Source organism: Xiphophorus maculatus, chromosome 5, assembly GCF_002775205.1.
Source record: "Xiphophorus maculatus strain JP 163 A chromosome 5, X_maculatus-5.0-male, whole genome shotgun sequence".
NCBI classification, from domain to species: Eukaryota; Metazoa; Chordata; class Actinopteri; order Cyprinodontiformes; family Poeciliidae; genus Xiphophorus; species Xiphophorus maculatus.
The window spans coordinates 28,899,457-28,926,014 of record NC_036447.1 but is presented as its reverse complement, the minus strand read 5'-3'; the positions used below and the strand labels follow the sequence as shown (position 1 = coordinate 28,926,014).

At 41.0% G+C, this 26,558-nt stretch overlaps 1 protein-coding gene across 7 annotated transcripts in view; it reads left to right on the top strand.

Moving 5' to 3' along the window:
- The window catches only part of lrba (LPS responsive beige-like anchor protein), a 233,153-nt gene that overhangs the window by 76,143 nt on the left and 130,452 nt on the right, over positions 1–26,558 (top strand). For 5 of the 7 annotated variants that reach the window (XM_023334195.1, XM_023334198.1, XM_023334197.1 and 2 more), the window contains exons 31-35: positions 2,776–2,860; positions 3,089–3,222; positions 5,036–5,097; positions 19,484–19,548; positions 22,973–23,081. In XM_023334195.1, the coding sequence (XP_023189963.1) occupies positions 2,776–2,860; positions 3,089–3,222; positions 5,036–5,097; positions 19,484–19,548; positions 22,973–23,081 (455 nt within the window). Of the gene's footprint in view, positions 1–2,775; positions 2,861–3,088; positions 3,223–5,035; positions 5,098–17,094; positions 17,122–19,483; positions 19,549–19,579; positions 19,740–22,972; positions 23,082–26,558 lie in introns of those variants that run through there. The other 2 variants (XM_023334200.1, XM_023334199.1) reach the window with 2 other exon arrangements.

Sequence of the window (26,558 nt, the reverse complement as noted above, 5' to 3'; positions counted from 1 at the left end):
AAGTTTCCTAACAGCAGCACTCAGACAGCTATCATGTGCTCCCTTTTCTTTCTGCATATTTTCATATCTTTATATCTTTTTTACATATTCTTAATTTCAGATATGAGAATAAACACAAGCCTCATAAGCTGCTAGCATGAGAAGGTAGATTTATAAGAATAATTATGGGCTTAAACATGCAGAAAAACCTCCGTCTTGTTCGACAGTCTTACAGAAAAGCACACATAAATAAATAGGAAATGGTTGAAGTAAATCTAGCTTTTTTTCATTCCCAAGTCCACAGACAGACTTTATGGAGTCGTTTCTGCTTCTACAGGATGCTAAATGCAGCAGTGAGCATCAGGTGCTGGGAGTCGCTCAGCGTTTCTCAGTAAATATGCTTCTGAGTGCCCGTTTTAATGGGGCAGTGGGAGGACTAATGGAGATGCTCATTTGTTTTAAGGAGCCACTTCAGCTGGAGAGGGATGCTCCCACCAGGTCCACATGGCGCTGGTTAACACCTCCCCTACACACACACTGCTCACACTCACACTCGCATTCCAGCGCACACTACACCGCGCGTCAGTCCCGAAGAGTTATCCCTGCTCCGAGACCGTCCTGGCTGGAAAAACACGACGGCTGAAACACCAGAGGAATCCCCCACCCCCACCCCAGCGCTCCCCCACCCTGCTCCATATTCAGCTGGGCATTAGCTTATTTATGAGGCACAGAGAAGAGAATTTACTGCCAGATCAATCACACAGAGACTTTGTAGCTCGTTTGCTTCTGTCGCCAAAGTGAAGTCGTAAAGCACCTTTTAGTTGGATAATGAAACGGTCAAACAGCCCAGAGGAGTTTGTTTGGGATGATTTAATGAGGGGAAAATTATGAAAAAAATCCCCTTAGTATTCAAAAACAACAGTAGAATAATAAATTATTTTTATAAATATGTGAGTTTTATTGTCCTCTGTGCTTAAAGATAAAACAAATCCCAAAGTTAAATAGAGAAAAAATTTTAGGATTTCTTTTTAAATGGCAATCCTAGCATATTGTAGGATTGGGACTATGCTAAAATAAAATTATAAGAATTAAGTCATAATGTTACAACAGTAAACTCTTACGAAAATAGTCATTATGTAAAAAAAGTCACATTACGAGAGTAAAGTTGTACAGAAATAGTCAAAATCATATGAGGAAGTTGTAGTATTTGAGAATGAAGTCAAATTATGAGAATAATTGTACGAAAATGACGTCCAAATAAGATGAAGAAAATGTATTATGAGCATAAAATTGAAGAGAATAGTCGAAATAATGCGAAAAAGGTCATATTACGAGAATTAAGTCATAATATCACAAGAAGAGTCAGATGTGAATTAAGTCAAAAATAATATGAGAAATCTGTAGTATTATGGGAATAAAGTTACAAAAAACATTTATAATATGAAAATAAAGTCATAATATTACAAAAATAAGGTTGTACGAGAAAAAAAGTCCAAATAATGACAGTAATGTTGTAGGGTTACGAGAAAAGTCATAATATTTGCAAGAAGTCGGAACATTATGACTTCTTGTGATATTGTTGTTTTATTTCATGGACACAATGCTCCATTATATATCTTCATGCATCTCAATTCAAAAACGACTTCTTTAAATGATCCTCCTAGAAACAAATGTCTGGATTTTTTAATATTTAAAAACAAACCTAGAGATGCAGTGAATTCCAATCTCCAGATGGAAACTCTATGACCTGCCAGTTCTAGTTCTTGTTAGCACCGTTAGCAAGGGTAGCCTGCTAGCATTACAGAAACTGGAGTCTCTGTGTACATTATGGAAAGTATGAATCTTTCACTTTAAATATTAGTAAAGGCTGCCAACTTTTCCAACAGATAGAGGCTGGAAAGAGTCTAACAGGGCAGTTTGCTTTCCTTCCGTTACCCTTCCTGTTACTTGCTGAAAGTCTTGCTCCACCTGCAGCTCTAACGTGTTTTCAACAGCTTCCTCCATTTTTCTTCGCTGCCTCTTTCCTGATCTAGTTTCTGGTTTATTACACTTGAAATAATGCAAAACTAACTTACAAGTAACCTTTCAGTAAAAATAAAGGAGCTTGTTTTAAGTCAATAATTCCTTAATGTTGATGAAAAAGTACTAGTACCACTGGCAGATTATTTCACTTATAAAAATATTTTTTTCCCATGCTCTAAGTGGAATAATATGCCAGTGAAAGTACTACTTCAAGATTTTGTGTTCTTTCAGTGCAACCTCTTTTCCTGTGCATCTTGTTTGAACAAAGCAAGTGTTTTGTTCAAACGACTGCAAAAACATAACATTTTAGGAAGTCACTTTGGTGTAATATGTAGTGCAAATATCTTAGTTCACTTGAAATAAGACAGTACTAGCTTATAAGTAACTTATCAGCAAGATATAGCTTGTAAGTAATTCCCTAATATTACCATTATTGTACTTATAACAAGACAATTTTTCCATATTAAAAGTGAAATGATCTGCCAATGGAACTAGTACTTTTTCATCAACATTTTCATCAATATTAAGGAATTATTTACCTAAAACCAGCTAGTACTTTCTGAAAAGTTACTTGTAAGTTAGTTTTGATTTATTTCAAGTATAATAAGATATTTGCACTAGAAACTGAACCGAAAATACTTTGTAAGATTTGTTTTTTCAGTGCAATACCCTGAATGTAGCAGTTCTTGCTCTGTGTGTGTGTGCATGGGTGTGTGTGTGAGTTCTTGTCCAACATCCAGACTAATAACTGAGTTGTTTGGTTTCTCCCTGCAGCAGGCGGCCAGGTTCCAGCCAGCTCCAGCCTGCCATCTGTCCCCCCACTCTCCCCTGTGACCCAGAACACAGCCCCCAACATGAGGTGATTCATCTTCTTTTTGCCTCCCCCTCCCTCTTGTCCTTGCATGCACAGTTTTTTACACTCATCAGCATACTTAGTTTTTATGCATATCTTATGGTCTTTGACCTGGTTGGATGTTTGGCCTCATTAAAAGCACATATTCCAGCTTTTTCAAGTGTTTTGTGAGTTCCTGCTGATTTTACCTCAGAGATGGAGATGATTTCGTTCTACTATCTGGACTCCTTTCAGCATCTCGGAGCGCCTGGAGCACGCGTTGGAAAAGGCCGCTCCGCTGCTGAGGGAGATCTTCGTGGACTTCGCCCCGTTCCTGTCTCGGACCCTGCTGGGCAGCCACGGACAGGAGCTGCTCATCGAGGGCACCAGTGAGTTGGCATGGAGACGGGTCACTCATGGGGATGCACCGATCCACTTTTTTCACTTTCAACACTGATATCTGAGGTTTAGTATCAGCCGATACCAATCTGATACAGAAAAACGGAGCTGAATTTGCTTGAAATGCTGTTTTTTTTTTAACACAGACATAAATGTACTTACAAATTTATTGTAATTGTGGAACAGCCAATGGAAAATAAACAATGAAGAAACTGTCAATAGCAATAGGTTGGCTACTTTGGTCAAACATGTAAAAATAAACTGCAACAAATCATCTTTCAAATGGTTCAGAAAATGCAACTAGGAAATTCTAAATATAATGTCAAATAAATAATAAAGCATAACTTTGCTGAGAGGACAAAGCATAGAATTAAACTGAATAGATCTGCCCTTATGGATCGGCTACATTGCTGCAAATACCCAATCTAGAATATCGGCACCGCTACAGATATTAATGAAGGATTGGTGCATCTGTAATTTCAATTCAACAACACTTCTGACTTTTGAATCTAATACGGTGATGAGCTGCAGGGGACAATGAGCTGGGGTGTTCCAGCAAGCTGGGGTCAGAGGTCAGGCCACTAACAGCAGAGTTTGGGATGTCTGCTGCCACCAAGCAAAATGGAAAGTTGATTGATAGCTTTAGGAGGCTGGGTGGAGAAATGCGTTGGAAGGAAGGTGTGTGTGGGGGTGTGTATGCGTTTTTTTTTTAAACATGTCATTTCAAGAGCCAACGAAACACACCAAAGCTTCTCTGCTACTCCCCGTCTGAACCTCGGACCCTTCTCTGCCCCTTGACCGGCCCTTTAAAGCCTTGGGCTCGCTGGTAGGGATCAATGGAGACATATGTTGGTCAGGTCCAGCCTGTAATACAAGGCCCAGATATGTATTAGTTTACAGTAACATCATGTCGACTCATTAGTCCCATCAATACAAGCCCTTACCCCCAAGGCAGATGGCACGAGGTTAGCTGATCCCTGTCTGCTGGGACACGGACCAGTACGAGTCTCCACCAGAACCCAGGAAGCTAACACCACCTACCAGCCTCTAGCTGTCACCAAGGAGACGAGGATCACGGCTATCTGGGTCTGTAAATAGCTGATTTGAACCATTTGTTCTGCAGCGGAATGATTATAAATCACACAGCTGGATTGATTTAAAAAGCGTCGTTTCTGTTGGATTCCCACCGGGTCAGAATCATAGAGACCTAATAACTAGATCTATGTTGGCTCACTGCATAAACACAAAGTCTTAGCAAGTATTTTTGATCTGCTTTTTAGTGCAAATATTGCAGTTTCGTTTCATTTCAAGTGTGCTAACTTTTAGATAACATTTTAGTGAGATATAGTGGCTTCATAATTCCTTAATGTTGATAAAAAAGTTCCAGTTATAAGTGAAATAATCTGCCAGAGGAACAAGACATTTTTCCCATACTGTAAGTTAAAACTGTAGTCTCGTTCCACTGGAATATTTTTTTTCTACTTATATTTAGTACTTTTTTTAAAATCAATATTGAGGAATTATTGACTTAAAACAAGCTTCTATTTCTTGCTAAAATATTCCCTGTAAGTTAATTTAGTCCTATTCCAAGTGTGCTAAGATATTTGCACTAGAAACTGTCTAGTTTCTAGTACTTGGTAAGAATTTGTGTGTTTTGCACTGCTGTGCTCCTAAACAATTAAAAACCCATTTTATTTGGGTTTTTAATTAAAACCAAATTTTAGCATTTAGTTAGTTTGTGTGTTATTACTGTGTAACTGTTTTAATGCGCTCTCTGACCTCCTGACCTTTTGTTTCGTCCAGGTCTGGTGTGCATGAAGTCCAGCAGCTCGGTGGTGGAGCTCGTCATGCTGCTGTGTTCTCAGGCAAGTGCAGCATCTCTCCCTTTCTGCTTTCTATTGCCATGATGCTGCAGCTCAGGTGGAGGACGACGAGCTGCAACCACGTGTCAGAGGGGTCAAGAGAGGCCGACCTGTCCAGGTCACCTTTGACCCGATCGCTGGCCCTCGTGGCCCAGGCCCAAACCGATGAGGAGGGATGATGTAGATTTGATGGTGCTTTGCATTGATTGGCTCTTTCTTCTCCGTTCTTTGGGTGTTTTGGTTGCCAGGTTTTATTTAGCTGCTGCTGGATTCATGAATACTAATTCAGGGATCATGAGTGGACGTGGGCGGGGCCAATGATCGGGTTGTCAATGGATCACTCTGGGATGGCTGCTTACTATTAAGAGATGCACAGAAGGGTTCCTGCTGGATAAAAACCGAAATGCTACTCACCTCAGTAAAGTGTTAATTATTTAGCTTCACCAGGGCTAAGTCCCTGGTGAAGCTATTGGTGTATTTCAAATTCAGAAATTCTTTATCAATACCAAAGGGAAATTAAATGTTATTGTAGCTCATTAGTTCTTCAAACATTTATTATAATTTTTTTATTTGTAGTGTCCTGCTCTGGTACAGTTAGCAGATACATTTGTAAGCGAGTACATTTATGTCTGTGGTTAAAAAGAAATCATTTTAAGTGAATTCAGCTCTGTTTTTCTGTATTCAATTGGTATGCACTGATACTAGACCTCAGGTATCTGTGTCCTAGTAATGACGCCAAATTTGAGTACAGACTTGTAAAATTAAACGTCAAAACTATGTTCTTCTGTTTAGTTAATTTCTTTTTGAGGTCTTTTAGCCTACTTCATCCCGTCAGGCAGGTCCTACTCCAGTTATGTGATGATTGTCCAGTTGCGGTAGTCGTCAGGTATGATAACTACAGTTCATTTAAGGAGGCTGTGATTACTTTACTCGGTGAAACTGTTCTCTCCGTTTTTACCAAAAACCACAAAGGCATCTCTTTAACGTGCTCTGCTCTGTTATTGGATGGATCTCCTGTCCTACCAAACACCGCCATCTTTTCTTCCCTTCTCCTTCTAACTCCCCCCATATGTCGTTTGATTCCCATTACTCATTTAGCCTCTTCTACAGAAAAAAGTACTGCGGCCAGATTACAAATCTGTTTGGATGTCATCGGCCTTGAGAACCGGGGCTTGTGGGACTCAGGAGGGGGGGGACATCAGAGGGGTCTGGGCGGGGGGGGAAGTGAATGTGAGCCTCTTCGTGTCCAGAGACGCAGAAACGGCGGGACTGAAAGCTCGACGGCAAAGAATGACGGCCGCTAATGCACCTATTTGTCATATCTGTCAGGGTGTTGTTTAATGCTAATCTAATCAAAGGCAGAATCTCAGTGATTGCTCCGCTGCACGGCTCATGCCTCGCTCCCCCGCCCCCTTTTTTGGTTCATGGCCCAAGCTATTCCTTCCTTCTCCCCAAAGCTCCCAGTTACACACACACACGCGCACACACACACACACACACGCATGCACACAGTCTCTCTTTTTAAGTGAGACGGCCAGTGATTGGCCAGTGCAGTGTTGATTGCTTCAATAAATCATCCAACCAAATTCTCACACAAGCTAATGCAAATGTAATTTTATTGTTGTGTAACAGGGGGGGCAGTGGGGGAGCAGGGAGGGATGGGAATGATCTGCTGCTTTTCCCCACCAGGGAAAAGACAGAAACCCGGGACAGACTTCGCTCCGGGCTAAATTACAATACGTCTAATTATTTGTGTGTTTGTTCTCCCTGCGAGCCAGCGAGAGTGAGCCCCCTCCTCTCTCCTCCTTTCCCGCCATGATTGATGGCGTTATTTAGCGAGGTTTCTCAGGCCCTCCGGCACAGGAAACACTCCATTCTCACACAGGAAGTGCTCTGTGGCCATCTTGTGATTTTTTCTTTTTTTTTTTTTCCTGCCTAGCTGCTGAACGAAGTAGATGGAGGGGATTTTGACCGATTCTTTTTCTGCCCAGCCCCCAGCCGCCTCTTCCACACCTTCATCAGAGATGTGATCGCAGCAGCATCTCTTGGAAATTTTAATTAATTTCCCAAGCTGGGAGATGGAGTGCAGCCGGGGTGAGGGGTCAAGAGGCTGGGGACTGCAGAGCAGTTTTTAATCAGAGATCCTATGAAAGTTGCACTAGCAGCCGCGTCGGCCTGGCATTGAGGAGCGGATGGTAAACCGCTGTTTGATAGTGCTTCTGATGGAGGCCAGCACAACGGCGCTACCAATTAAAGGGCCATTTTAAACAGACATTAACTGTTGGGGTGGCGCGCTGCCGTTCCCTCATCTGTAATATTGATCCTGGTGGTCTCCTGAATACACAAACGGAGGATTAATGACCTTAAACTGTACTTCTTATAGAGTGGCACACAGAGAGGAAGCGCGGGGCTTCCTTTGTGATTCAGATTGCACTTCATTTTAAATGCAAATTGATGCTCAGCTTTTCAGTCTTTCTTAAAATGTCACAAAAAGTTCCAGAAAACTGAAACACGGAGTTTGACTCTGGCTGCTGTGAATGTTGGGCCAAACTCAAGTTATTTTGAAAACAAAACTGTAGATTAAAATTTTTTTTTCCTAAAAACTAATAAGTTCCAGTTCATTTGTATAAATATGGTATATATTTAACCATTTATTTAGCCATTTGTTTCCAATTTATAGACATATTCTTGTATCTGTTGGGCAGCCGCTATGAGTAGAGCGGGAATTTTAACAAGTTAATTTTGATTAATCAGTTACGTAGATTTCAACACATTAAAAGCTTTTTTTCTTTTCTTTTGTAATGTACAAGCAACAACGGCGATTTGAGACAAAGCTGCTTCTCTTGACCCACTGGGGTTTTATTTCTGCTTCAAAAACCTGATCTAATGCGACGCTGGAAAGTTGTGCTAAAAGGAGTTAGCCTTTTCAAGCCTAAATTAGCATCTCAGTGCTAAACATGTAGCGGCAGCACAGAACCATAGCATCCCCAACGCTACGGTTCATGAAACTCCTGAAACTTGACTGGGCATCTTGTAGCACTTTGAATATCCCAAGTAACACTTTAAGACAGTAAATGGATTTGTTGTTGAGTTCAAATGCCTGTTAATTCAATAAATTAGCAGTAAAAAGTTTGTTTTCAAAATTCTGTCAACATATGGTTTTCGATTAAAATGCGATTAATTACCCTGCATTTTACTTGACTTAAACATTTAAATCAGTTCCCACCGTTACGAAATGGACGCCAATTCTAGAAGGAATTGAAATGCCATGTTTGCATCAGTAAAACCAGATGGACTCGGATAAAAGACAAGCGCGTCAGGGAGCTCCTGTCTTAAGATCAGCTCTTGCTGTTCAGGGAGAATCCATCCTGATCCAGTGGATCCAGCAGCACTCTCCCAAGCAGCTGTGGGTGAATCGTGTTAACTAACAGTCTGCCCAGGTATGTGTACTTCTTTCAGTTGCCACAAGGGGGTTCTTCTATTATTTTATTTTATTTTTTGTCTTTTTTTAATATCCTCACCACATAGAAGTTATCGTACTGTCTTAATTATTATTTAATAACTAATGAGACTAGTTGCTGTACTATGTGAATGTCAAAGAGTTGGCAGGAATGCAATCCAAACGTTGTCGGTTTGATTCCATGATCATCTTGTCTCATGTCGCTGTGCCCCTGGGCAAGGCACCTGACCTCGGGTTTGCTACCCACCTGCATATCGGTGCATGTACCACATCTAACTGTGACCAGCTGAATGTGACTGCAGTGTGCAACACTTAAAGTATACGGAATGACTAGGAAAGTGCTAGTCATCCCACTTACTAAATAATCTGTGTAGCAGAATCCAGACTAGAGATAAGATTAAAAATCAAAGAAATTCATGTTGATCCCTGTTGTTCATTAACCTTTACTTGATTCTTGATAAACCCAAAACAAACCTGTGTATCTGAGGACATGCTTGCTAATGTCTGATAAGTTTAGATTTTCAGTAGAACAGGAAAGAGACTTTAAAAAAAAAAAAAAAAAATCAAGACTTTCAGATTGCCATCGAGAGGAAAATGATGTTGACCCTAGGTCAGTTTACTGGTGCATCATTATTAGATCAATCCTTTGTTTCGGTTTGTCCTGTCTAAAAACAAAGGTTTTTCAGGTCAAAAGGAAATAAATTAAATATTACCATGAGATTTAAGATTTTTTTTTTTTTTTGCGATCTTTGCCACATCAAATGATTATCATGCTTTTAAAGGAGCGTTCTCTCTCTCTTCGTCTTTGTCCCTGTTTGGAGCTGCTCCTCTTCTTGTCGTTTTTATGGCGGCTCTCCTGTTTCTCGGATGCACTCCCAGGACCGGCTCCGGGCGTAGAACATGCGATTAATCAGCACTTACAGTGGGACCGGAGAGTGGAGTTCCACGGCTGCCATCCCTCTGGAGTTTTGAGAAATTATCTCATTGGATAGCGGATGGTGTTCGATGCGCAGTGGCCCATAAATCTTCTCAGTAGCTGCATTTGTGTCCTGTAGATCAGCCATTATTGTCCGGCCCCTGTGTCAGCCCATCTATCGTCCTGCCATTTATCAGAGATGGGTGCCGTACGCGCTCTGGGAGAAGACGGCCAGGCGGAGAAATGCTGCTGATTTTTTTTTTTTTTTGTGCAGGTCGTCTCTTCCTGATCCTTTTACAAAACGGTAATCAAAAAGTATTTTTTGTAGGGTAATTGGAGGTTTTCCTCATATTATCTTTTTATTCATTAAAACTACGCTGTTGATTGTAAACTCTGCTAAAAACATGAGAAGAACTGGTTTGACTTTAAAAGGAATGGACGGACCACAAGATTAAAAGAGGAGTTATAGAGCTATACTGTGATGACTTTTCCAGCGGTATAATGATGATGATCCTTTTTGTTTATGAACATTAATGCAAAACCCTTTTGATGACGCCTTTAGCTTCGTTTCCATTGACGGTAAAATTGCGTAAATTGAAAATACGAAAATAAATTTGCTTAATTGAAACACGGCAATATAGAAAATAACTCACTGTAAGTTTTTGCAGTTGGATGAGGTAGGTTCTGTATTTTGTATTGAAATAGATGCATTTAGCAACACTGTAATGGAAACGCCTTTTTTTTTTTTTGCATCACAAAAGTCACGTGATCAACAGCCGGATTCTACTACTGGTGGAAATGCTAAAGAAGACGACAGGAAGTAGGAGGAGAAGGAGGATGTCTTTCTGGGGTATTTTTCTGGCTCCACCAGAGCTCTCACAGCATCACACACTTCATAAAAAGTTGTCATTTGATGTGTTGATACTTCTATGGAAACGCAACTCATGTAATACTCTTCTGTCCATTCTTTCCATTTTGGACTGGATCCTCCTCAGATCTCTTCTAAAATAAATTACCTTTTTTACGTTACACCCTCAAACGTCATTGTGTTTCACTGGTGAGTAATTTAGTCATTTTATGCGGGTGTGTTATGGCGTAAGACTGAGCCAAATGCTGCAGAACAGTGGATCACAGAGGCTCACTGCAAAACACCCCTCAATCTTACCAAGTATTTCTGTCTAGTTTCTAGTGCAAATATCTTGGTGCACTTGAAATAAACAAAAACAAACAGTAAATTTTGCTGGACTATAAATTGTCCCAAAATGATTATATTGTTGTTTTGAGACCATTTTCAAGTAGCATATTGATAATGGCATAATGATGCAAGCTCACCCTGTCAAAGACAAATAAATTAGAATTTTGCAAAGACACTGGAATGGGAAGTTTTTTTTTTTTTAATATTCACAAAATATAATATAATAAAACACAACCAAAAGCAATAATAAATAAATGGGAATAAAAACCCCATGCAATGCAATTCAGTTTTCCTATAGTGCCAATTCACAACAAATGTCGTCTCAAGGCACTTTACAAAAACAAAAATCATATCTATGTCAGCTGCTTCGTTTCTTTCCTTCAATATTTCATAAACTACCAGAGAAATCTGTCTTTTGGTTTTGTTGCTGCGACCACGCCTCCGGATAATCCTTTCAATTCTAATCCAGTAACATCGGCGTTAACCCACCTGATCCATCCGCTGCTAGCATCATATGCTCCCAGCTACTCACCAAATGTTAACCTGTTTCACAGATGGACACCTCCCCGTTCTAGTCAGCAAGGAGAAAGTCGTCGACTTCCCAAAACACTTGGCTTCTGCTGACCCTTGACACGTTGACCTCCAAGTTACAGGAGGAGAGAGTGGCAAAGGGAGGGACGTTTAAGCCCCCCGCTGTCTGGGAACGGGTCGTGACGCTCATCATTCCCCCATACAATCGATAGCAAGACGTGACGACCAAGAGGACCAACCTACGGGTCGCAAAACTTCAGAGGAAGGGAGGAAGAGAGAAAGATCAGATGTGTTTTGATATCTAGGCAGGTGAGATTGGGTTGGTGGATATGTGTTTTGGATCACGGATTAAATGCAGAAAATGTTGAACAAAAACAGAGGAGAGACGTGAGAAATCCGATGAATGCAATGAAACCAAGCGACATATTCGTAATTTTCCCTTCTGTCAGCCCAACATCCCACTGTGCAGTTAAACAGGCTCACAAGGTTCAAGATGAGTGAAAATCAAAGAGCCGTTAACCCCCCCGGCCTCCCACGCCACTCTGCTGCCATGCCCCCTCCACATCTGCGCCACGCGGCTCTGTGTCCAGCATCGTTGCTCTGCAATGCTGCCCGCATCCTTTGAAAATATACTCTCCGCTGAGAAGCAGAGAAAACACGGCATACACCAACTGGCACTTAATCCTAAAGACTCCCCGCCGTGTGCAACTCCGCAGCGGTGGAGGGGGTCGGGGGTCAAGCCTGGGAGGAAGGGGGGGGGGAGCTTCCTGACAGGAAACGGACTCTAGCTGAGAGGAGAAAATCAGACAGGAGACTCCTAAAAATATTGTGGCGGCTTTTAATTTGGCTCCCAGTTGGTTTTCCCGCGAGCCGGCTTCAAGTGGCACGAACAGCCGGTTATTTATGCGCAACATATAATCGTGCTTCAGCCAAGTGAAGTTTCCCCAACAGAGACCTCTGCCCCTGACAGACACCGTTAACGTGATGTTTTCCTACCCAACAGCCTCGCCGTTATGAGACTTTGGAATGTACTCTACAGTTTTTCCCCTTGCTTTTCCTCTGTCTGCCATTATGCTGATTTCACACAAAAAAAAATACAAGCACTTGATGGGCTTTCCCAAATTTACTGTGGAATTTCAACATTTCTTATGTTAAATACTGGGAAGAAATATTGTAAAAAAAAAAAAAAAAAAAAACTTAAAGCAAGGGATGGAGGAAGAATAGAAACTAAGCAAGGGTTTCAGACCAGAATGTTAGCTTGTTGTTTCTGTCCCTTCTGACTTCATGGATGGCTTAAAAGCTGCTCCATCCTCCAATAACATTAGCAGGTTATGCTAATTTAATAAACCTTTTTCTATGAGTATTTCTATGATTATTCATGGTTATTCATTCAAGACCTGAGGCAACATGACACTGTGAGTACGGCAGCATATTCGGGCCATTGTACTTAAAAAAAAAAAAAAAAAGAGTACATTTTCACTAATCTTGTGTGTGATTTAGTCAGAAAAAGACTTGAAACAAAAGATGGAGGAGGAATAGAAACTAAGCTGTTACTTCAGATTAGAATGTTAGCTTGCTGCTGTCCCCTCTGACTTCGTGGATGGTTAGCAGGTTAAGCTAATTTAACAAACCTTCTGCCATAACTGGTTATTATTTATTCAAGACCAGGGGCAACATGACACTGTGAGACTAAGAGTAACAAAGAGCTAAAAAAGTTTTAATCAAACTAAGTTTGACTAAAACTTAGTTTTTAAGTCAAAAATATGTTGACTTTTTTTAAAAACTGCGTATTAGCAAGTAGCACAGTTAGCATCATCCTCACAGCAGTGTGTATTTTTTTTAGATTGTCAGGGTCTTATAAGCTGCCTCCATTTCCAGATATAATATAGTTCAGTGTTATTATACTCACAATAGATTTAGTAACATTTTATCTATTTAATCATTAAGATACCTTGTTGCTAGTAGTGCCTAGAATCGAATAGCTGCCCTACCACTGAGTCGTGTGGTGCCCTCAAGTTAGCATGTTTCCTTTAGCTTGCTAACTATATCCATGTTTAGAAGTGGCCCAACCAAAGACTTGCCTTGAATCAGAGAATCTGTGAGTTGAGCTGAAGGTGACGGTAAGGAGACCTGTCAACCCTGTAGAGCTGTCGTTCCAACTGCTGAACGGTCAGTAGTAGCAGTGGAAGCAGAAACCTGCTCAGGAGTCATGGCTGGGGCTTTCAGTAAAAATCTCAGTAAAAATTCTCTGGCAGTTAAACTTTTTTTTTTTAATGTCATTTTTGTAAAAAATGTTTTTTTTTGTTGTTAGTTTTATACCTATCTTGATCTCCTGTGAAATCGCCAAATTTCTTGCTTAAATGAAAGTTGTCAATTGAACTCTGCTGGGGTGTGAATTATTGTGGACTCTGCTGTATAGGTGGATATTTATCATATTATTGTTTATCGTGATTTTTTTCATAAGTGCTAATTTATCCATGTCACAATAAATTCCAATTATTGTGACAATTAAATATTGTGATAAAACTTTTAAGTCCGTATCGCCCACCCCCTACTTAGCCGTAGCTATATCCTTCATGGTAGAGGGACATTAAAGTCTCAAAATAATAAAACAACGCTTTGTGATCCAGTTGCGATCAAGGGCCTGAAAAAAAAAAAACAGACGACATTTTTGGATAAACAGCTGCACTTATTTTTCTTCCCACACCATTGCAATACACGGCCATAAAACTGGATTAACACCACATATGAAACGTCCTGTATACAGTCGCCGCTTCTGCGTGGAGTGGGTTTTCATTGAGCTATTCTCGCATGTTTCTAGTTTGTGTGTTTAGGATATGGAAGCTCTAGGCCTTTGTTGGTTTAGTCCTGACAGTGTGAGTCCATGAAGCTCTCGGAGACCCGGCTGAGTAAATATTTGCACATCAGTAAATATTCCTTCAGTTGCGAATTTAAGCACGCAAACACCAACGCGACTTGTCTGTTTTCATTTAAGCACATGAACGTGCACATGTGGCCCGTTGAGAAGAGGCTCTGGTGTTGAGTTATTCACACAGCCTCTTGTATACCAGACTACTCAGCTTCTGTATTAATCAAAGAAAGAACATTGTTAAGAGTTTTTCTTTTTAAGTGCCTGTCTGAATTATATTGCTGTTTATGAGACGTTTTAAAGCAACGATCCAATCTTAAAACGGCAAAATTTGCGAGAACTTACTACTTTCGCAGCGCTCGTGTAAAAAAAGTTCTGGCAAAATGAAAACCAATTTTCCATCCTGCCTGGCCTCGATTGTCACCTCCAGCTTGAGGATTTATGCTTTTGTCGTTCCGTCCAAAAGCTCCAGTCCTCCAAGCCTTTTCAAATCAACAAATACTTGTGATTATGAGTGATGCCACCAAAAAGCACAGCTGACTTATTTGTTATTTCGGGAGAGCCGGGGACGTATCTTTCTCCGCTTTGGAAAATGTTTTCCTTGTGTTGTGGTGAGGCCGATGTTTGAAAGGCGATTTTGCTCAGGAGGTCTGTGTTTTCTCACCAGTGCAAGTGGTATATTTAGATGTTGATTATGGATAATCAGCTGTAATGACGGAAGTCCGTGGCATGTGTGTTTAGACTCAATGCCATCATCATGGAAGGCAGACCAAACAGAGCTGTCGTATCGACTTCAGATTTAAACGGGCATTTACACCAACAGTCAGACTTTGAGTCGTTTAAGAGCAAAAAAAACAAAACATAAAAAAAAAAAACAAGAGAAAATGTCAAAAGAAAAGCAGCAACATTAGCCACGGGAGCTTTTTCAAACATCCTCAATGTTTCTGTCAGGATCAAGGAAAAGCACACTCCCAGTTCCTATCTTCTGTTGAAGGTCAGGTCAGAGGTGAGAGGTCACCAATGGCTGCTTGTATCCTCTCATCAGGAGCGCCGTGGTCATAGCCCCTATCGTGGCCATAAAATCTGCAACATCGCTGACCAGGCCAAGCCAAAATCCAATATCCTATCATCGACCCGTCCCACCGTTTTGCTTTTTTTTTTTTTGTCAACTGGAGATGTCCCTCGGATCAGGGTCACCGCTTGTTTTTAATTCGACTGTAGGAGGCGTTCTTCAGCCCATAATGACGCCATTAGTCTTGCTATCACCTTTGGCAGCCTGCACACAATGCCAATGACCCTTCTGCTTCTCTTCAAACCCAGTTTAGAGCTAATCCTGTCACTCTACTATTATTTTGAGGTTTGTTTAAATGTGACCCTGTTTATCTTGCGTCTAAATCTTAAGATATTTTCTTGACCCCACCTTTAGTTGCCATTTTTCTCTTTATTGACTTGAGTTCAGCACGTCAGACGGTGTTTTTCTGTTTGTTGTACTTTTTGAGAAAACATCAGTGAGGGGATTCCCCATGCTTTGCGGCAGTATTCATACCCCTTGAACTTTTTCACATTTCGCACCGAATTGCTTTCAGAACTCCCCCAATTAATAGACAGAGTCCACCTGTGTGTAATTTAGTCTGAATCCAGCAGTTGTCTGGAGGCCTCAGCGGTTTGTCAGAGAAGTGAACAAACGGCACCATGAAGACCAAGAAACACAACAAAACGAGGTCATTTTGGAGAAGACCTTTCCTAGCGCTGAAAACTTCACTTTGAACTGTTTATTGTGTCTCACTGAAATGTGGCACTGTATAGAGGACAACCACAAACCTGCCAAGACATGAACACATGAGCATCCCATTAATTTAAAAGGAAGACACAAGAAGAGCAATCTTCAGAGCAACAATGGAAAGCAGAGCTTCAGTGGAGTGGGTTAGGTTGAAGTGTGCTCATTGGACAAATGGCCCAGTTAAAGCCCAGACCCGAATACATTTTACAACTTCTGGTAGGACTTGAATTTTAATGTTGAGAGGCACTGTATTATCCAATCTGAGGGGGGTGAATACGAGATCATTTTTAGCTCGTCATTATTAAAGAAAGCTATTGTCCTTCCAAATCACTGTTATCTTCTACTTCGTTTGGTCTGTCACATGAAATATGGTAAAACATTGAAGTTTGGGGTTGAAATGACAAAAATGTGAAAATCTTGAATAGCTGGGAATACTTTAATGAGGCATCAGTCTTTAATATCCTCATATTCTCTTTTATTTAATTTAAACTGTGATGCAGCCTGCAGCTTTTTTCCCTGGGTGGTTGGTTGTATTTAGATATTGAATTAGCATTTTTTTTAACAGTCCAATCAGCAGATCCCACCTGGGGTGCACCGATAAATCGGCCCAAATTTCTTTAATTTTGGGAGATCAGTGATCGGCCAATACTTCCATATGAAGCCGATCTTTTATCCATGCATCTTATCTACCTCAGCAAAGATCTAGAAACCAACCACTGTCCTCTATTGCTCTGCTGTGAGAGAGCAACTCAGCGACTTTTGCTCTTTGTAGCAACTTTACAGGAAGGGAAAAAATAAATAAAACAGTGTCGCCCAAAAAAATGAATCGGCAGGTCAGGCTTTTTAAAGATCGGTAATATGTGATCTGCCATAAAACCGCAATCAGAGCACCAATAGAAATCAGTGTTGCTCTTTTAAAGTCTGACTGATGCATCCGACGGCACGGGTTCCAGCTCTATTTACTGCCTTGCTTCCTGCTGGGTTTATTTGAAGCCCGGCTCACTGGGTCTGGCCTGGTTCAGAACAAGCTCACCCCTCCCTCCTCCCCCTCTAGTTTCTGCTCATGGTTAATGTCCTCGCTCCAGCTAAAGCCCCACGGCTGCTCTTCACACGCTCCCTCCTCCTCGCCGGCTCCCGTCTTTCAGGCCCAGACTTCTATTCCCTCAGTGCCCTCTTTTATTTGGAAAGCGTTGTAAACACGGTCAATGCCAATACGCTGGTGCGGGACAGAAAGCGGTTCTGAGCCGAGGTTAAGTGTGTTGCTTCCAGAGTGACGGTAAGCAGAAAGTTTTCGGAGGAACGCTTCCCCTGGCTCCAAGTGCTGATCGCTTTCGATGGTTCTGTACTTGTTGTGCCGAGAAGGAGGGGAAAAAGCTATACGGTTTCTCGAATGCGTCACGTGTACAAATATGTTTGGATGGGCGTAAGGAAAATCTTGTAAACGGATCTCTCTTTGTTTCTCGCGGCGCTGATATGCTCCTCCCTGTGGGATCTCTAGGTTTACTGACAAGCTAGCCTCTACATAAACACTCCGTTTCCTCTATCAGCTCGGGAGATGTTGACAGCTAGCTTTAAATCATTTTCCTATGCATCCTTTTGTCACTTAAATATTTTGTAACCTTGATAAAAAAAATATACATATGTCTGGGAAAGTTTTCTCATTGTCGGAAAAACATTTTCCTTTTTCCTTTTTTAAAAAAATGCAGACATTTAGTGATTGAGGTTCTAATTTATGTGGCTTTGTAGTTTTTTACTCCAAGCTGAAATATTTTTGCACATATTTCCCCGCGTCCCCAGAGAGGAAGAGGGGGAGAAGTGCTTTGAGGTTCAGACAGGACCCCTGACCTTGTTGCTTTATTATTCTTTTGACGCTTGCGTTTAAGGTGTTGAAATATTGAACAGAGCACGAGAGAGACGGTGGCCGCCGACTTTTCCCCCGCTCTTTGTCCCCTTCCCGGCCCGGGCCGTGGTCGGATTGTTTAGACTGACACCTTCAACCATAACGTTAGTCAGAGAAATTTGTGAGGCTTACTTGTGATAAATGCACTTTTAACATGACTTGCAGTGGCTTGCTCACCCAATGTCCATGCATTCGGGGACTGAAGCTCGAAACTCTTTAAAGTTGTGTTCCCGACCTGTGGTGAGATAAAAGTTGAATCCATAGACTTTTTAACAAAGACAAGTTTTCCTTTAGGTGTGTGCTGTTGTATTTTGATGTATGACTAAAGTCTCCTGGAGTTGTGCTGATCTCCTACTGTTTCTGACATTCAGGAAGTTATCCCAATGTTACGCCTCCATTAAGCTGTTTACAACTGTGATCGAGCGCAAGACTGCGAGAGTTTTTTTAATGAGCTCCATCGGCTCCAATTCTGCCATGTGTTTGATAAATGCTGCTGCTGCTAGGCTAGAGGATCGCTGTGAGGCAGAAGCACTGCTGGAGACTGCTGCTCCCACCGTGGTAATAGGCGGAGCTTTGTGGCATTGGGTGGAGCTTTGTAAGAGCAAGCATGTAGGCACCTCTGAATCTTTGCCATGGAATATTAGATTTTTCAAACATGCATAAAATGAGAGAATCAAAGCAACACTAAAAGTATGTTTTTGATGAGAGAAATACATTATATCATGGTATAAAACTCAGAGTGAATTTTTGCATAATACTGCCCCTCTAACAAAATAATTTGATATTTGGTGGTTTAGATGTTTTGGGTATGGAATGGAAGCAGCACAGTGCCTCCACAAGTTGTTTTTTTTCTGTTGTAAAAAGTTGCAGTTCTACAAATCAGAGATGTGTGATGTGGCTTAAACATATATATTTTTTGTTTTATTGAAAATTAATTTTTTATTTTGAATACATCTTTTCCACCTCACTTTTTTCCCTTTAAAAGAAATACAAAAAACTGAAAACATGTCATATAAAAACGGGCATTTATTTCATTTATGTCATTCCTTCTGCGAGTCGACCTGAATTCAAAGTTGAATTAAATAAGAAGCTGTAAAACCCAAAGAGTGGTGAAATAGCTAAAAAGTACAAAGGCATTTTGTAAAAAAAGCTACTGAAGTGATTCATTTAATATTTAAAAATTACACCATCACCATAGCCTACAGTTATGTGAAAATTTTGACATTTTGAATACCAAAAATACACATTTATATAAATAACATTACAAAATAACAAAACCAGTTCAAAAGAAACATTTTCCAAATCAATTTCTTTCAGCGTAAATCTTTAACAAAAACTACAAGTGTGTGTCTGTGTGTGAACTCCTCTTTAAAACAAGCTTGCTTTTCATTCAGTGAAGTTCCTCATATTGGATAGAGAATCCAAAAAGGTTTCCTCAATTAAGACTTCATAATAAACTTCACTTTACCCATTTCAAAGTAAAATGTGCAGCATAGTAAAAATACTTCTAAAAGTACGTTTTATTCCAAAGAATGACTCAAGTAAATGTAACTCTAACAGGACAACAGCGATGGATCATTTTTAACAAAACGCTGATGTTGCCGGTAGTTTTTCACGCATGATCTCAACCTAATGACACAGGCTTGTCCCATATTGAGTCAAGAAAAGCAAACAACCGTGTTCTTAGTTTTTTTGCAGTTTTCTTCCTAGTATTTATGGCCGTTTTGTTGGCTTGCAGGAATGGCAGAACTCCATCCAGAAGAACGCAGGACTGGCCTTCATCGAGTTGGTCAACGAAGGCAGGTAGGTCACCTCTGCTCCGCCTGGGGGGGTTTTCCTCACCGTTGTCTTTTCCCTCTCACTGGTGGAGATCCGGCCCCATCGCCCATTGGGCCCCCAGGGACTCCTGCCCCGATGGTGTGGCTGTTCAGGGCTCTGCACAACAATCAATGATCTGAGAGAGCGGGGAGGCTTTAGGTGTTTTAGGAGGAGCGGTGAGTTCAAGGCTCCATTCAATACCTGCTCATCCCACTGGGATCAGAGGGGGGAGCAGAGAGGTTAGGCAGAAGGTGACAGCAGCTCTGATTGCTGGTTCCTCTGTGACACCAGGGGAAATCACTCCTGATTTCTTGACTATCCATCTGTCACTTTATGCCTTTCTTTCTCAGCCTTTATCTCTTTGTAATAATTTCTTCTGTCTAAACGTCTTCTGTTATTTGCCTCCAGCATCATGATTTTTGGTCCATCCTTTTCCAATAAATAAATAATAAATAAATAGATAACCTTCCTTCCCTCTCTGTTGCTCCTCGCTCTGCGGACGGTTTCTCACTCCCTTTCTGCCACATTTCTAGTTGGCAGGTCTTAATCCCGATTTAATCCAGCTAGATTACCAGGACAGTGCTTTGACATGGCCCAATGAGAGGCTGTGATTTACTCTAACGCGTTTGCTGTTATCCACTCTTAGGTGGTGATTACTGGTCTGTGTTTCTTACCTTACAGGCAAAGCCAAACCCAGTCAGTTTGTAAATTAAATTCCTTATATTTATCCTTTAATACAACTTTTTGGTTTCATAGTCGTGATCTTTTTATTAAGTTTTTAGTAATATAACTCTTTTTAGCCTGAATCTGAACTTCAAAGTGTCTGGTCATCCAGCCTAAATTATTTTAAGTATATTGTCTTCTTTAACGTTTTAGGAAAGGTAACCCATTTTTATCAAGTGGCACCAAATTCTGCTCAGGTCATAATGTTAATAATGCGAAATTATAAGCAATGTTAAAACAAAATATCGTAGGAAGGGAGAAATGGGTCTGTTTGGTCAAAATGGTGAGAGTTTTTTGTCGGTGACGTCAGTTTTTCTGATCATTTGCAGCCAGATTTGAAATGAAATTACAAATTTGATGAACTTTACAGACTGTCAGTTTAATCAGCACTCCTGCCACAGTCCAACACACCAAATGTCACTGAAAGCTGGAGAGTATTTCTTTATGTGACTCACTGAGCCTTCATTGTCAGTAAAAACTTTATCTACACAGATGACGTTGTTCAACCGCTATCTTGTTTTTTGTGTGTCTGTTTAGTGTTTAATTTATATTATTAAAGCTACAGTATGTAACTTAAAAAAAATGTTTTTTGAATATTTGTTAAAACTGTCACTATGTCATGACACTATAGTATAAGACAGACAAGATGTGAAAAACTCGAGTGCCTCCTTCCTGAATTACTATTACAATTTGCAGACATTCACCAACAGCCAATCAGAGCCAAGAGGAGGGTCTTGGTGCTGTCAATCATGCTGATGTACTCACCTTTAGTACAGCAACTTTATAATATTGAAGTTGACTGATACTTCTTAGAGGCCCCAGGTATAGAAGTGTCTATCTCATGTTTACAAGCTACAAACACCAACAATGAACCACAGTACCTGAAGGTCAAAACGACGAACTATAGCCACTGGAACCCTGTAAAAAAAAATATTTTTTTTTTTTGTCAAATCTTTTCTGTATAAATGCAGCACCACTAGCAAACTGCATCAGTGCTCCAGTCAAAGTTTGGTAATAAGGTACAGAAACTAAAGCTGAACTAAACAGAAACTAAATGTGCTCTCTAGTGATCAGACACACATGCACTGTAGAGAAGACGGGAGTCGGAGAAAATGAGCACTTATCCAGAATCTATTTTGTAATAAATCTTTTTAATTTTAGGCTGTTTTATTGGTATTTCTTTTTAAAAACAAGTCCATCTTCAGACGACACCCACATGTTGCGAGCATTAGCTCCGAGCTCCATAAAGGACGTCAGTTGCTGTGGTTATTGATGGCGAGGCCGGAGTACTGCCACACAGGTTATGGAGGTGAAGGGGGCCCCGGGGCCCCTGCTGCACGGTGCTGAAACAGCAGGCTTAGGTTACAGTCGTCCTCTAGCTGCTGAGCTCCCTCCCCCTCGGTCCATCCAGTCTGCCCTCCAGCTCTCCTCCCTGTCCTCTGCTCTGTTATTGTTCCACTTTGCTCAGCTCTGACCTGTGCAGAGTTTCCCCTGACCCGCATGCTGGCGCGTTCACACATCACATGCGGGTTTCATCAGCGCCGCTAAGGGGAGCCAGGTAGAGAACACATGTAGCAACACGGCCGGAGATCCTCCCTCTTGTCAGAGATGCATATCCATTAATGAATCAATTAGCGGCGCGGCGCTAGTAGCGGCAATGAGATTTTCTGCTAATTTTGCACGCTCCTTTCTGAGCTTTCCATGGATGTTACCTCCCTGCTTGTTCGGCTCAGATCAGGAAGTAAACTTGTTGTAAATACTCTGATGCCCAAGATGGTACATACATGCTTTTCCCCAGAAACTCCTGCTTAGACGCTTGGAACCGGTGGGCATGTTGCAATAACAAACTTTGCTGGATGATGAATTGTCCCAGAAGTTATTGCGATAAACAATAATATTGTTGTTTTTGGGACTGCGTCTGTCACAATAAGCAACAAATCAATCGCATGATAAACTAAAAGATGCTTGATAACTTTCCTTCCTATTGATTAATATTTTTTCATCGGAAATTTTGTTCAGAGACTTTATAATCCATTTGATTTATAGTTTTGCTTGTGTGTAGGTTTTTATTTCCTTTTTATTGTTTTTGATCTTTTTGTTTATTGTTTGGCGGTATGTAAAATACCTTTCACTTCCAGAGTTAAGTATTTTACAAAATTAAAGTTCATTTATGTTTTAAGAGTGTGAACTTGCGTTATGCCATCATCACTATATCACTTGAAAATGATCTCAAAGCAACAATATTACCGTGTATCGCAACAATTTCTGGGACAATTTTTCCAGTAAAATGTGTTATTGTGACAGACCTTTTTGAGACCATTTTCAATATAACAGTAATGGCAGAATTGTACAAGTACACCCTCTGAAACATTAATGAATTTTAATTTCTAGCGAACATTTAACACTGGAACTAGAAGATATTCAAGTGTCCAAAATAATTAAACAAAACAGAAACGACTGAAGTCTCTGCAAGCAAAATTGCCCTTAAAAAAAACCCAGCTAGTTGAGACCAAGACTTTCGTCATAAAAGTGGAAAAGATCATTTCCACTTGCGAAATCATGGAAGTGGAAATCATCCAGCTTGTTTTAAATGAAAATCCGATTAGTGGATTTATGACTTACTGCGACGGGTTTGGTGACGTGAACTTTCACAACTTTACTCAGGAGTGTTTCCACTCTCCCCCAGGCTTCTCAGCCACACGATGAAGGACCATCTGGTTCGCGTAGCCAACGAGGCCGAGTTCATCCTGAGCAGACAGCGGGCCGAAGACATCCATAAACATGCAGAATTTGAGGTGAGTTCACGCCGTTCTCATTCACACCTGCGGGAAGATTTATTACATCTGGAGAACGGCGGGGAAATGGACAAAACAATATGCAGAAAATGTCCAATTTTTACAGGTTTTTCTATCTTATGTTACAAGCACACACCTGGATGTATTTAGCTTGAATATTATGGGATAGACCAAGACGAGATTGAGCACAAATGTGAAGTGGGAGCAAAATGCGGCCTTGTTTTTAGTATTTGTCAAAAGAAGCCCTATGAATGAACTTGTTTAAGCAAAAATAAGTTTGTGCATAAAGGTCTGTAACGTAAATTACCAGTATTATGTCAGCATAGCCGGCTGGCTTTAAAGAAAAAAAAAAAATTCAGAATACAGATTTTAGAGTGTAACCCTGCTTAAATTTGACTGCAATCTTAAAGCTGATGGATGTCACTTTTCTTAAATGTATATATACATTTTTTTTTTTTTTTACATATTTGTTGAAACTGTCACCATGTCCTGACAGGATGAGAAAGATAATCTGTGAAAAGATCTAGCTCTTCTTCTTTCTCCCCACGCTACTATTACCATCTGAAGAAATGCACCGCTCCTGACAGAAACAACCAATCAGAGCCAGGAGGAGGGTCTTGGTGCTGTCAATCTCTCTCATGTACATGCTGCTCAATGTGCTAATAATAGAGAAACAACTCACTGTTAAAGAAAAAGGGTTAGGGCTAGCGATGCTAACTAGCCTTAGCATTCATGGCTCTGCTATAGGCTAAGCCAAGAACAATGGGTGATGAGCGGTGCGCACACTACCATGATTGACAGTGCTAAGACCCTCCTCCTGACTCTGATTGGTTGTTTCTGACTGAGTGGTGTATTTCTGCAGTTAGCACAGATTATCTGTCTTATACTATACTGTCATGACATAGTAATGGTGTGAACAAATATGTAAAACAACTTTTTTTTCTTTTTAAAATTTTTTTTAAAATAAAAGTTACACACCCCAACATTAACCATGACCTGATTAAAACGTCCCCTGATCTTTAGTCCCAGAACAGCTTGGTGTATCCTGGGACGTCTGACGGGTGTCAGAGTGAATGTTCAAAATGTTTACTGTCAGTCATGATCGGGCCTAACCCTGGACTTGAATGCATTCATGGCAGGCTGTTTTAGCCATGGAAGCAGTCTAACCTCTCCTCTGACCGGCTGGCAGGACAAACACTGCAGGACCAACTCTATCCTGACCCCCGGTCTGCTCTCTGGATCTTCCCAGCATCATTTCCTGTCCTGCTGGGATCCTGTCCATTATACTCCCACTGGGGGTGTATTTTGGTAGTGACAGGGATATGGTCCTCCACCCCCTTCCCTGACACCTCCTTTCACCAAGAACTAAGAGCTGCAGACAGAGTGGAGAGGTTCTGGTCTGGGTAAACCCACCACATCCACCCCCAGGCCTCTGCTCCCACTTTTACTGTAAGATATGTTTTTCAAAGGTTCAAGGGAAGGGGACTGTTAGATGAATCAAGAGTTACTCATAACTCTTGAAAGGTAGAAATATTATGGGATGTCCTCTGGTTCTGGAAGGTTTTCATTTTCGGTTTGGAGGTCAGCTTTCACTCCAGGTGGAACATAGTCTTCATTTCTCCGAAGGTTAACACAGGCTCTAATCCTAGTTTAATTCTCAGATATCAGATCAGTTATTCACCTGGGCCTAGAACAGTGCTGCTGTCAGTAGTAGATTATTTTCAGTCCTAATCTTTTATTATTATTCATTAATACAGTATTGAGTAAAACTAAGCACACCCTCAGTCCTTCCATTGGACCGTAGAGGAAGCATAGCCATCAGGCTCAGCTGATCACATGAATTTGATTTGTTAGTCTGCAAAAGTATGGCTTACTATGAAGAAGAAAGTTGTTTACACAACGCCAAGAGAAGCAGCTGTTGCTGCTCATCAATCTGGGAAGAGTCATCTATCATCAATCAATCAATATCTAGAGCTCTGTCTGACTCTGTAGGCCTCAGATTTAAATTTCTCACAGGAGGGTTAGAAAAAGGAACAAATCTCAGGTTTTTAGAAAGGTTTATACACGCATGGAGTGTGTGGTCTGGTTTCTAATGTTTTTCTCTGAAGCTTTCACCAACTCTACTGTCTTTAATAGCAGAAGTAAGAATGTTAAAAAGGATGAATCATTTATCTCAGCAGCAGAGGTGACGCCACACTGTGTTTGAGAGGCAGCCGGACGTAATAATGGTATTAGCAGTTAATTTTACATTAAGACAATTATTGCCCCCCTAGAGCTGTCACTAGAGTCTGATGGAAGCGAAGGTCTGGTTTTGGTCTCAGAAGGTCCGATCTTAATCTCAAAGGGTTTAGTCTCAGAAATTCTGGTCTTTGTTTTGGTCTCAGAAGGCTTGGCTTTGGAAGGGTTAATCTTGGACCAAGACCAGAAGGACAGGTCTTGGTCCAAGATTAATCAAGATCTTGGTTAATCTCTGAAAGGTATCATTTCTGATACCTTCCGATATCAATGCCTTCCGTTACTTTGGTATTGGAAGGTTTAGTCTTGGTCTTAGAAGGACTGGTCTTGATCTTGGAGGGTCTTTTTCTTGGAAGGTCTGGTCTTGGTCTTGATCTTGGAAGGTCTGGTCATTTTCTTGGTCTCGAAAGGTTTGGTCTTAGTCTTGGAAGGACTGATCTTGGTTTCAGCAGATCTGGTCTTGGTTTCAGAAGATCTGAAGATCTTGGTCTTGATCTTGGAAGGCTTGGTTGTGGTCTTAGAAGGTCTGGTCTTGCCTCCACTTCTGCTGTTCAGGCATATTTGAACGTAGACCTGAAAGCAATGCAGTCCAAAACCTTCTGTTGTGTTTGTTGCTCTAAAGCTGCAGCATAAAACTGAAAGAAGGTTCATATTTTCTCTCTTTTTTTATGTTGGGTTGTAAGTTTTAGCTCAGTGTTTCATCCCTAATCACATACCCAGCAGAGCTTGTCCCAAACTATGTTTCACAATTGAATTCCCCACTTAAATGCAGTTGCTCCTCTGTGACCTCTGAGGAGAAGTGAGCCGCTGATAAGTCTTGCTGGGTTATTGCCGTATTGATTTTTGCCTCCATACAGGCTGTGTTTGGAGCCTCCCGGAGCCAACGCTTTCATTTTGCACTGCCACAATAAAAATAACAGGCCAATGAATCGCCCCCCCCGCCCCCTCACACTCCTCCCAATCCCACTGAGGGTGGGGGTGGAAGGGTTTCAAAATAAATTTCAGCTATGTCGCACTTTTAAAAGCATTGTCTCTGTAAATGTGTTGCAGAAACACAGACTCGGTTATTACGTTTCCTGCCTTTTAACTCGGCCTCGCCGGCGGACGTTCCCCCTGCTGCACAGGAAGTGATGCGGCCTTCGGACGACGGCGCTCCAGAGAGCCAGATGTTACACAACAAGAAGCAACACATTTCACAAAGAAAATAATTCAAAACATTAAAACAAATTTATGTTTGTTGTC